This window comes from Neodiprion pinetum, chromosome 3, assembly GCF_021155775.2.
Source record: "Neodiprion pinetum isolate iyNeoPine1 chromosome 3, iyNeoPine1.2, whole genome shotgun sequence".
Classification (NCBI taxonomy): domain Eukaryota; kingdom Metazoa; phylum Arthropoda; class Insecta; order Hymenoptera; family Diprionidae; genus Neodiprion; species Neodiprion pinetum.
This window is the reverse complement of record NC_060234.1, coordinates 17,979,491-17,992,327: the sequence shown is the minus strand read 5'-3', so window position 1 is coordinate 17,992,327 and position 12,837 is coordinate 17,979,491. Positions and strand designations below refer to the sequence as shown.

Here is a 12,837-nt window from a genome sequence, read left to right as displayed (position 1 = left end):
TTCGACTCCCGACATTTCACATTCGGATCAGTTGACGTTCATTATCCGGTACGTGTGCAAAAACGGAGAGCCCGTAGAACGTTTTTTGCAATTTATACCTATTGAAGGTCACCGCGCGTCTGAGATAGAGCAGGCGATTATGCAGGTATTGTTCAACAAAGATATCGACATAAAGGACTGCCGTGGACAATCATACGACAATGCGAGCAATATGTCAGGCTGTTACGGTGGGGTACAAGCCAAAATTATCGAACGTAATCCTTTGGCGATTTACGTCCCGTGCGCAGCGCATTCCCTTAATTTAGTAGGTCAAGCAGCTGCTGATTGTTGTTCGAGAGCGACCAGATTTTTTATGTTCGTGCAACACGTCTACACATTCTTGAGTGCATCTACGTCCAGGTGGGGACAAATAAAATCGAAGGTCGAAAATCAGCCTGGAATGCTCTTGCCCAAAAGTTTGTATGGCACAAGATGGTCAGCTAGAGCGGAAGCATGTCGAGCACTCGTAAGATCGTGGAAGAGTCTGCGAGACGCCCTCGACGATATTGCGGAAAATGGTTCCGAAAAGCCATCCACAAAAGCCGAAGCCGAAGGATTGTCGCAACAATTTGGTTTGCTGGAGACCGCCATAATGGCTGTGACTTGGAGCGATATCTTGGAGCGTTTCGAAAAAACGAATAAAAGTCTCCAGCGCGTTAACATCGATTTGACAACAGTTGTACAACTGTATGATGCCCTCCAAGCATTTGTTGTCGGTTTGCGTGATCGTTTCGACGATTATGAAGAGAAAGCAAAGGAGCTATCTCAATGCAACGAATATGCGCATGAGAATCAACGACGCAGAAGAAGGACCGCTCGATTTGACGAGGTAAGCGGTAATGAAGCGATATTGGACGGAAAACAAAACATGCGTATAAAAACGTTTCTCATCATACTCGATCGATTGTCAGGCGAATTAGAAAAAAGAAGTCTCGCCTACAAAAATGTCAACGCTCGCTTTGGCTTTCTCAGTCGTTTGCCATCACTCACGGATGCAGAGATCATCACACAATGTGAAGATTTACGAACGACATACTCCACCGATCTCGACAACGATTTTGGTGAAGAATGCATACATTTCCGGAATTTTATCCGGGAAATCAGATTGACGGAGGATGAAATCAACATTGGGAAATGTTTGATGATCATTCGCGAGAAGAATATTGTTGCTACATTCCCCAATATGGATATCGTTTTTCGAATGTATCTCACGCTTTTCTCCAGTAATGCTACAGGGGAACGTTCCTTTTCGACGTTGAAAAGAGTGAAATATTATTTACGGAATACGATGGGTCAGAATCGTCTCTCTAGTCTCGCGTTTTTATCGTCGAATTCAGAGCTTGTTGATATGGCAGAGACCGATGCAATCATCGATAAATTTGCAAGATTAAAAGCGAGAAAGCGAACGTTTTAATCGGGTCCACTCAAACGTCAATATCGCCAATATAAAATATATATGTGCTCCATTCCTACCCACAAACCTACATAATATATGTATGATTGAAATTCTGTTTCCGTTAAATTATTTTTGAAATATAAAAATTATTTATTCTAGCCTATGCTTTTTCAACTATTTTATAGAGAGGGGAGAGGGGGCGCTAATTTCGTCAGGTCTAGGGCGCCCGTTTTCGTAAACCGCCCCTGCACCAAACATAAACGCATGGCACGGAAAATTGATGTTTCGAATAACAACAGCTCTGACAAACCAAAATACTGGGTTTGAAACTACTCAAAACCAAAACTCGAAACGTTTCGGAAATTCAAAAGTGCAACTGTCACAAATACGCAACTTCCAGAATAGAATCTTGAATTGTCTAAACCCTAACTAACAGCTCTACTGTACCACAAAATTCTAAAAATACCTTCATATTATAGCCACTAAATACAGGCTGGCTATTTCAGAATTTGACTTTTCGAGACTAAGTGATATCAGAGCTAAATTTTTCGAAAATTTGCACATTTGGGATTTCGCACCTTCAGGGCTTGGGGGGTCGGTGTTTCAGAGAACTGACGTTTGGGAACGTCGCTATTAGTAAATTCAAACTTTATTTTATAGAACTTGAATCTCACCACTGCTGGTCTAAAATTTTTATAGGAAATTAATATAACTTACCGTAAACGGGTTTTCTGCACTGTCTAAAATTTTTGGTAACAGCTCATTTGCATATTTCAGTCGCTCGTTATTAGATTCTCTTTTCTTAAGTCCTGTTATGTTGATAATATGGATCTTTAGCCAATCAAGCCCATCTGGACCTAAGGGTTTTCCTAAAGCAAAGACCATCAAGGAACGTGCCAAGTCAGAACCCAAATGATTCAGATGTGGAGGGACTGGATATACACGTCCTCTGAAATCTAAACTGTGTGGTAACCAAAATACTTGGCCCCTGAACTGCAACAGAGTAAAACGTTCAAATTTAAGTGAACAATAAGTAGTAATGCAGCACATAGCAAATGTGTTGCGCATTTCTCTCCAGGATTGATCACATTATCAAACAAAACAGTCCAGTTTCGAATATACATTTATTCAACTTTTTTTTATTTAGAGGAAGTGCAATTCCTATAGTTTGCCTGATATGGTGTGTATTTTTTTTGAGATAGTAGCACTAATTCGAACTAAAACTTCGTAGTTACAGATTTTTTGTTAACATTATCACTCTGGCAATAAAATATATAGTGAGCATGTTGGCCTACTCAATTAGTCTTTGTTCAAGTCAATTACGTTTTTTTCTCAGCATGTGTTTTTAATAGCTATTTCAAATGACACCGTTTTCATTTAATTCTCATTGCGCTATCCAACCTTTTTGGAATCTCCAGGGAAGGGGTGCTCCCCCCCCCCCCCCCCCTGCCGATGCCCTTAAAAGAGAAAATAGTTTCTTACGTGATTAGCCAAGGACAGTTTGTAAAGAGTATCACACCAGAGAGAGTACATATCTGATCTTTTCTGCCTTTCCTTCAGTCGGGCTTTCGAAGCCTTGACTCGTTCTTCCTTTGATGCATTCGCATCAACCGTTACAGTTGGGACTACGGGAGACTGTGGTTCTGGAATATCTAATTTTTTTGATCCGCCATTCTGGAATACCTGGAAAAATTGGGCAATTGAATGCGAACGCGTTGAAACTGCAAATATATCAATAAACGCTTACCTTCACAGCGATGTCCAAAACAGGTTGGTTTATTCTCCAGGGTATACTACCCAGTTGATTCAAACAATCTAGAACAGGGTATATCTGCTGTTGTGGTATACTTTGGAGTATTCGCCATTGCTGAACCTAAACTCAGAACCAATTATATTCCTTATTTTTATTACTTTATTTACAGTCCGAATGTCGCCTTGTCCATAGGACAAATACTATCATAATCGCATTTCTTAATGAAAGATATTTAACAATTTTGTGCTCAAGATATAAAAAATTAAGTGGCCTGTGAAAATCTACAACTTACAGCTTGGTAAGGCAGTCTTATAATTTTTTGACCAGCTACCAAGTATCCTCCATGGTGGACAGTATGCCAGGGTACTGGTGGAATCACTGATGGTACATCTGTGGTATCAAAATCCAAGGTATCGAGCTGCGCTTGTTTGTATATTCGTGACAAGACTGGATGCGGTTTTATCTACAGTATTAAATGTTTTATTTATAAACATGATCAAGCTTCGTAGGATTCTCTGTACAACGTAAGTTATATGAATATTCAGTAGATTCACTTACCTCTTGCGTAATTACGTATCGAGTGTTTCTAAAGACAGTGTAAAACGCAGGCAAATATCTTTCAGTTTTACTTTTGTTTTTTATACAATTGACATCAATTTTGATATCCCTCAAAATGATGTCATACAAAAATCGACCGAGACTTCCAAAAACAGTTGATGGCCACTCTGTAATTTGTATGTCTGTGGTCGGGCCACTGTGTATTTCTTCATGGAGGAGATTTTGCCAGATAGATCGTGTATTCATTCCGTTGTATCCGTTTAAATACCGATCACAATATTTTCCGTATATTCGGAATATCTTTTTACTCACGCCGTATCTTGACTTCATTTCAATCTAATACGAGATTAATCACAAATTTAATTAGTGATTTATGCGTCAAAAATAATTTGATGCTACGCACTATTGATGAAAATTTTTAGTTGGAACAATACAACTTATACGTTGAAAGCACAAGCCAGGTAATAGGAATATCATTACCTCATATTTTCTAAATATATTGTGGCCAAGATTTCGAGTCAGCGTGTTTAAAGAAGGGCTGAACATTTCGGAACCAGTAGCTAATCGTTTAATTTCTTTTGCAATAACATCAATGTAATGATGCTCATCCAAAACTTTTAGGTAGGGATATATATTTATTGGCCGTTGCAGACTTTCTCCTGTGGTGCATTGCTTTTTCAAAATATCCAGATCTCTTTGAAAGGATTCTGCAATGATACGTCTCCACATCTTCTCAGACTCCATGACTTTCTTTCTCTGTCCATAAAAATACAAAGAAATATTATATAAATTTTCATGGAAGTGATTGTTACAGGAAGCTAGAATACCTTTAATTATAAAATTGAACTAGAATTATCGGATGTGCTACAGCTGAGATGAAAGCAGACCATTAAAAGGATTGTCTTCAACTCAATGTCCGAGATTTGATTTTTCATACCTGTTGGTAGTGTGCGAAGTGCCTGATTCACGCATTTCGACGCGCAGTGTACGAAGCGAAAATGGGGGTACGAAAATCCGCACAAAGAGCAGATCGAGGATAGGGGATCTCTACGTGACGAATATTGTTGCATCAAAAACTTTACACTTACACGGACCGAGCGTGAGTACAACTAGCGCTACGAATGGTCAAATTTATCCCTATTGATGGGACTTACACGTCCGGTAGTTACTTATCGTAATTTAAAAAAAAAAAATCAAAAATTTATGTATAAAAAATGCTTTCTCCCAGTGTAAGAAAAGTGAAGGTTAATTGTTGCGCTACCAGTTGTTATAATAGTCTCAGAAATACCGAGTAAACCGTTATTTAATATCCCTATGCGATAGGGCGATTCATAACGATTGATCACTTTCGTGCCATGGCGTAGCAACGGTAATTTATAATTTTGCTGAGCCATTGGATTGGACAGGGCAAAATGCCCATCGGTTGGGATTAAATACGGCCGATTTGGCGCTGTCGTCAATTTCGCGCACAGTCTCTATACCGATCTTTCGAGTTTAGTCTCAGTAGTCAAGTTATTCTGTCCGAAAAGAGACAAAAAAATGTGAGTGAACAGAACAGGCTGATCGTTATATATTGTGTAGAGGGGGCTTAGAAAGATTCCCAAGATGTCCTGTGTGCTTTCACCACCATATTGAAAAAAAGGTAAATTTTCTTTTCTTGCGATAACTCGATCCCCGTCGTGATACAATAATTTACACCGGATACTTTTTGGTTACTTTTTTACGCTCTACAATTAGAGCGTAAAATTGAGAGATTGAAATTTAGCATTCCATTTTTTCTCCTTTCTCGTGATACATATCGAAAAAATGTTTCTTATCAAATTTGTACAGCAAGCTAAGTTCTACAATGTCATTTTTTTCTTCTAGATCAGTATTACCACTTTTAGCGTACTGCAAAGTCGGCAAGTTTTATAGCTCGCACGATGATCTGAATCGCCGACCATTTCATGGCGACCACCTTCGGTAGATTTGTAACTTTAGCATGTCAATCTTCATGCAATTTTATGAGACACGTAGCCTTGCGTTTTGACGAAAAACGAATTCTTACTTCTGTTTCGTCATTTTGAAATTTGGGAGTACCATTGGGAGTACCATTGGGAGTTCTGTTTGCCTGGTTGTATAAGCTTTGGAATATTCTAAAGAATTTCACACTCACTCCTATCTTGAACAGTTTCATCCATAACAGCTTGTGCTTGACCGAATCGTATGCTCTAATTCTGGCTACGAAAAAACAGAAGAATTCTTCGCTTGCCTGGCTTAGGCTTATTTGAATAATCGAGTTTACGGGGAAGACGTTGTGGATACAACATAGTCTTATACAGATGGATTGTGCGCTCTGTTCTCCGAGCTGAACTCTGAAGACGTGACAAAACGGAGAGAACAATAGCTGCGGGAATTTCCTCTCACTGAAATCGATGAGTTTGCAGGGGAAACACATAATTATACAAATATACCCTGCTTGCCTTATCGCTTTGGCCGCCTGGCTGCTGCTCCCTACTTTTTTGATCATTCAACAGAAAGAGGACTCCGACAGAACTAGCTCTGTCTTTCGGTCTTGGCTTTTGGTAAATGGTAAGTACGGTGTTGCCGTCTGGTGGTAGAAATTGAAACTACTCAAATTGGGTCAGCTGTCACGAACAGCTTATGCATAATAAAAAAATACTGAACTTGTATTTAATTATTTAAACCTTATTAGGTATTATTTGCACTTATTATTGATTTTGTATTTTTTCTATTAAGTGAACAAATTCGATACCACGATGGAAAATACCGTAGATACTACGGGAGCACGATTTTCTCCAAAAGAAAATAAAAGCAACATGTTTTGCTGTGTTTATGGGTGTAGTAGTAAGTCTTGTAAAAACTCAGATGTTCGGTTTCATTATTTTCAAAAACAAAATAAAAATTTTGTCAAGATTAAAAATGCTTTTGGAGTTGACGAAAAAATTGACTGTAGAAAAATATGGCAACGAGTTTTAAAAATAGACAAAGACATTACAGATTGCATGCAAGTTTGTTCATTGCATTTTAAAAAGTCTGATTATTTTTTACCAGGTAATTATATTTATTTTTCGGCTACATTATTTGATATTAATTTTTTTATTTCTTAAAATAAACTCAAAACATTATTTTGCTATGCAGATTTAGGTTCTAAAGGTAAAAGACGTTTTGAAACAAAATGCAGTACATTCTTGCAATTTGCGTCGTAATGATAAAAAAACAGAATGGATTGAAATTAAAAATAATGACAGAGAGGCAAGAAGATTACGAAGAGATAAAATATTTTCAACCAATCAACCTGCTTGTTTTACAAAATCGGATGCATCAACTAATTCAACTAATCTTTATTCGACTTATGAATCCGATGATCAGAGAAATCTTTGCCAGTTTTAGCTATCGCTGTAGTTATTTCATGAGGGTTTCCTCGAGTTTTTGATGATTGCAAACAATAAAACAGTAATTCATAGTATTCATTATTTTCATTTAATATTCCCGTATAAATTAAATGATTAGAATTAACGATTTGCTCTCCTTCAATAAAGTTCCGCCTTTTCGGTGTAGAACCCAAATGAACCAAAATTTCACACAACGACAAAAACATTGTACTTATTGTTCTTGTAAAAATATGCTGTAAATTTTTTTACATTATTCGACTCACTGAATTATAGGTCAGTGTATAAATGCATTTGTATCTTGATGGCTACTTCGTGACCACTGGTCCATCAAGTGACCCGAATTCACTAGTTCAATCTTTCGCCACCACTTGGCGTAGGTACAACTCCCAGTTACCATTAGCCGCCCCGCAAGACCATACAGTCTATCTCTATAAGTCTATACTATACAAGTTCTTCCTTTGCGGAACACAGTAGGACGAAGTCCTGAAAAACCGGATTAACTTCTATTTTCAAATATAAACTACCATTTGGCACCATTTTGTGCAACGACCCAGTTTGAGGGTTTTAGGTCTATTTTTTTAGTCTAGTCTATTAGCTTATGAAATTTACAAAATTCGGCTGCTCCCACCTGCTCCTTTGGCTGTAACGATTTTTGTTCGTAATTCGTGCACAGCTTGAGGGGGTACGCAGCATGTTACGGCAGGTTTTCAGTACGTACAATAGGAGACTAAAAACCAGCTCGGTTATTTTATATTCACATTGTTTATAGTAAATGTTATTAATAATTTGTGTTCAAGGTTTCTTGAGAAGCAGCATATGTATTATTGTTTTATCTGTCAAAAATTATATGAATAAATATTACGGCCACGTGTTTTTGTGACCTTAATATTGGAGAACAAACTTACAAATCGAATGAAAATCGCTATAGAAAAGCGTAGTTTATCAAATGAGTTAGATGGTACTTTATTCACTATGGCTTACGTTAAATATTTGAAGTTTTCATATGGAAATCAGTTTTAAATTCTCTGTGGATTTGCTAGAAGGTCTAGTATGGAAGCATTACTCTATATACGGAAAGAGGTTTCGAACATGGTGAAAGAACATTTGAAGGATGGATTGCCGCTTTATTGGAACATCTTGAGTTGCAAGTCGCGAGGAGAGGGGACGTTCGGTTTTTATATCGAACGATATAAAGCAATCCTTTTTAATGCTATTTAACACAATGAAAACAATGTGGCAATCGGTCTGTAGAGAAAAAAATAAGTTTTACAAGAAATATAAGTCGTGGCTTAATGTGCACGTGTCCTTTCCCGTATCTCCTACTTCTCAGGAGACATCGACCAATAAGAGTGATTGCCCTTCCAAAGAGTTTGAGTTACCAAGTGAGAGATGGAAACGGACGAGAACTGAAGCAGTCCGTGCAATGTTGACTACAAACGAGTCTCCATATGCTATTCAATGAGCCTTCGCTCCTCCGGACAATTAAATACTTCAAACGTTATGAAGAATGCAACACTGACGAGTCGAACAAGAGCTTCAAGTACCGAAAGACTTTGGAAACAACATCCGAAGTTACATCATCCACAGATGTTACACTTTTCTATTTGGTGGACCGTAAAATGTCAAAGAGTGACTATCGAGAACTGAGATCTCTGACGCATTGGGTAGCATCACGAAAATTTCCGTGGCAAAAGGAAAAAATCTGTGTTATTCACCCCGTACGGCTATGAGTATTACAGAGAGCGAAGCAGAGGTTGTGCGTGCAATTACAACTCGTATCTGTCGATGACAAATCGAATGCAAAAATTGTGATGTCGCAGAATCCTAGGCCTTCGTCTCCTCCATTCTGTAGACCGCTAAGATTACAGCTTTTGCACGAAAACATAGAATCGATTGTAAACGAAGAACGCTACATTAAAGATCAGATAAAGACACTTGTCCCTTGTGAAACAGTACTAAATTAGAACGGAATTTCAGTTGAATATAAATTGGGTTAACGATGACCGATGGGAAACTTTGCACCGCATTGACATCTTCGAGTTCTTCTTCTTCACTCTATGTTGCTACTTATGTGGAGCTACATCTTAAGATTTTATTAAGATTGACGCTTTTATACAAAGAAAACTCAACGAGGCCAATTTCAGGTTTGGACTATATATGTTACATGGGTGGATACGGTTTTTCGAATTTCGTTTGCAATTGTCCTAGAAACCGAAAATTTAAAAATCGCAAGCACATACTAAAGAAGAAAAACGAATTGTACAAGAGACCAAGAGCATTATTAAAAAGGCCTTCCGTACCAAATTAGGACTAATCGTTGATTATTTGAAGCCTGGATTCGGCAGTACCAATGATAGTAATGTACAGCTCGGCGCTTTTTAGAAAATTTAACTGTGTTTGCCATGATAACGGGGGTCAACGAAAATTTAATCAAACGATTTTACGTTATTCTGCAAGCTATTTCAAGCGGCCATGAGATGAATAATGACAAATTTTAAGAATATGCGGATGAAACTGCGCGACTATTTGCTGAACTATAATCCGTGGTATTCTCGGTGTACAAAGTTCTAATTCATGGTGCATAAATAATAGATAATCCATTATTATCCATCGGCCAACTATCCAAACATGTTCAAAAAACTGAAAACAAAGACATCAGAAGTATTCGAGAAAATTTATCACGAAAGTGTTCGAGATCCGAAGCAATAGAAGATGTTTTCAACTGGCTCATGATATAACATCTTATCCGTACATTTCAAGTTTCCGTAAATTACCCGAGAAAAAATACGCAGTTTATCTATGGCAGTTGTAGAATTGTTAATCCCAATGTTACGTCTTTCAGACCATAGATTCTTTTCCCACACTCTTACAATCACATCACCTCAGTGCTTTAGTTTGCATAACGCATCAGCGGAATGCTTCCTACTTCTGCACTGCAGCTAGCCACTGCTTCGCACGCTTCCCCCCATATACGCACACTCAAGTCATCCTTCATTCGGCCAACTTCTGAATTTACCTCTCTTCCCTTTTTCCTCCTTCACGTCTTCTCATTGCAGTTTCCATTGCTTTGACAATGAATCAATTATACACTCAATCATTCAACTTCTTAATGCAAGTTCCTCACATTTTCTCTGATCCTCGGATGCGGTCATCGATGGCCGCTCGTCGTGATCACTATTATAAACCTCGTAACACCAACGTCAATTACTACAAAAACTGATTCTGGTTTTGACGACGATTTTGACGAGGAAATTGTATTGAATTAATTAACTTAATAATAATTGTAACTTTTCACGATGTTTTTGCTAAAAGAGAAATGCTTTTTTCGTTTGTGTATCTAAATTTTTTTCAAGTATTGACGAATTGAATTGACCGCTACGGTCCCACCTTTTAAAAAATCACCTCAGAGCTCTGATATTGAACCAAGGCCTCTGAAAATACGTATCTAGGGGTTTTTTGAGTCGCTGATCACGAATATGAAGTCAGATTTTGAAAATTCAAAATGGTGGGTCCGCTATAATCGATCCAATTGGGCAATGTGACAATAAAATTTTCAATCACGTAAAATCTTACTTTATCAGGAATATTCCTTCAAATATACATTAGAAACGAATATTTCAGTTAATTTGAGATGAAATTTCAGATAATTAAAATCCGTTGTTCCTTATTATTATCATTGATAGATATATGTACGTGCGTGCGTCATAATAGGGATATTGAAAAAAAAACAATAAAAAAACACAAAAAACAGAAAAAGAAACAAAAAAACAAACAAAAAAGTGGAACTAGATGCTCTCCACGTCCTCGTCGTTAGTTCCGGGTAGGACTAAGAAAGAGACACGAATATAGACAAAGAAAAATAAGATGGCATTTGCCATCTTGGATTTAGAAATCATAAAGTTATGATTTCAGATTCGTGATCAGCCATTCGAAAATCCCCCAAATGACTAAATTCAGGCCAAAATATTGAGCAGAAAGATATAAGATATAAAATTTGACGTCCACCATATCGGATCCGCCATTTCGAGTTTTGAAAATCTAATGTCAGATTCGTAATCAGCGACCCCGAAAACTCCTGAGTACAAAGTTTTAGAAGAATTGATAAGTATTTGGAATTTCGCGTCCGCCATATTGGATCCGCCATTTTGAATTTTGAAAATCTAATGCTGGATTCGTAATTAGCGACCCCGAAAGCCTCCGAGTACCAATTTTCATCGAAATCGGTGCAGATGAAAAATGCATGACTGAAAGGGTTAAGCCACATAACATTCGTCATTATCTTGGTAATAAGATTTTGGAAAATGTTGACCTTGAATTTGCAATCATTAACCTCAATAACACCCTTATACCTATCATCATTGAAATCTGACGTAATTCTTTCGGATATGTACACTACATTAGGTCTACTATTTTATTTGCAGTATTTTTGACTTCGGATTCATTATCACCGACCTCGAAAGCCCCTGTAAACTAGATTTTGTTTGAATCGTAGTTCATTTGAGGTTTCCTCTCCTTTTTCAGGATTTCGTTCCATTTTGCGGAAGCCTGCTTGGACTTCTGATATTGCTTCGGTATTTTCGGCCCATTTCTCCAAACGGACCTGTATCTATTCTGAGTCAAAAGATCACTGCACCTACGAACGTTGATTGGAATGAGGCGAAACGATGCGTACGATACTTGAAGAAAACAGTGGATTATGAATTAAAATTGAGCAACGGGGATCAAAATTCTAAAGAACTGATCGGATTTGCGGATGCAAACTGGGCAGAAGACAGAGATGATCGCAAATCAAATAGTGGACACATCTTCAAACTCAACGGTGGAATCATCAGCTAGAATTGCAGAACACAGAGTTGTGTGGCGTTATCATCCACAGAAGCTGAGTTCGTGGCACTAGCCGAAGCATGTCAGCAGGTAACTTGGATTCGCAGAATACTAACGGATTTTGGAGAGCCTCAAAAGAATCCGACAATTATAAACGAAGATAACCAAAGTTGCCTGAATAATCGGAGAATTCCCACTGAATCACAGTGAATCCTAGAAACGAGCTTAAAGCTTCTAAAATACAGTAAATTTTTATAAAAAATCGTTGTAAATGTATGATTGAAAATGGCGACAGTTTGAGGTGAACATATATTTTTTATGCTCGGAAAAACACAACTTTCATGAAAATTTCAAAATGGCGAAACAAAGGTAAAAATTCGTTTTTCGTCAAAACGCATGAATAAGTGTCTCATGAAATCGCTTCAAGATTGAAATGCCAGTTACAAATCGATCGAAGGCGGTCACCATAGAAGGATTGGTGAATGCATTTTGGGCTTTCAACGTCAGATCGACCTGACCAAAAGCCTGACCCTCTTCGAATTTTTTTAAACTCCGCGAAAACTTCTGTTACTTGTCGAGAGTGTTTGTGATTTTTTAAAGATTTTTATTCGACGAAGCTTAGACATCAGCATTCGGTATAATATGTGCGGAAATCGGAAACGTCCGAAGTGTAATGAGGTATTACTCGAAAACTATTGATAACCGAATGATAACGTCTAAGCATCGTCGAATAAAAATCTAAAAAAAGAATCACAAACACTCTCGACAAGTACCTAACAGAAAGTTTTCATGAAGTTTAATAAGATTCGAAGAGGGTCAGGCTTTTGGTCAGGTCGATCTGACGTGGAAAGCCCCATATGCACTGGGCCAGA

The 12,837-nt window shown here is 37.8% G+C and overlaps 1 protein-coding gene across 8 annotated transcripts in view; it reads right to left on the bottom strand.

Annotated features, from left to right (window-relative positions):
• Positions 1–12,837, bottom strand: part of mtRNApol (mitochondrial RNA polymerase) — a 102,298-nt gene that overhangs the window by 34,657 nt on the left and 54,804 nt on the right. For all 8 annotated transcript variants that reach the window (XR_011176576.1, XR_006882085.2, XR_006882084.2 and 5 more), the window contains 6 exons: positions 4,227–4,502; positions 3,747–4,082; positions 3,481–3,651; positions 3,183–3,308; positions 2,918–3,118; positions 2,153–2,428 (listed from right to left, as the gene is read on the bottom strand). Coding sequence is in view for 3 of the 8 variants with exons in the window: in XM_046616178.2 (XP_046472134.1) it covers positions 2,153–2,428; positions 2,918–3,118; positions 3,183–3,308; positions 3,481–3,651; positions 3,747–4,082; positions 4,227–4,502 (1,386 nt within the window). In the remaining 5 variants the exon portion in view is untranslated. The remainder of the gene's footprint in view (positions 1–2,152; positions 2,429–2,917; positions 3,119–3,182; positions 3,309–3,480; positions 3,652–3,746; positions 4,083–4,226; positions 4,503–12,837) is intronic.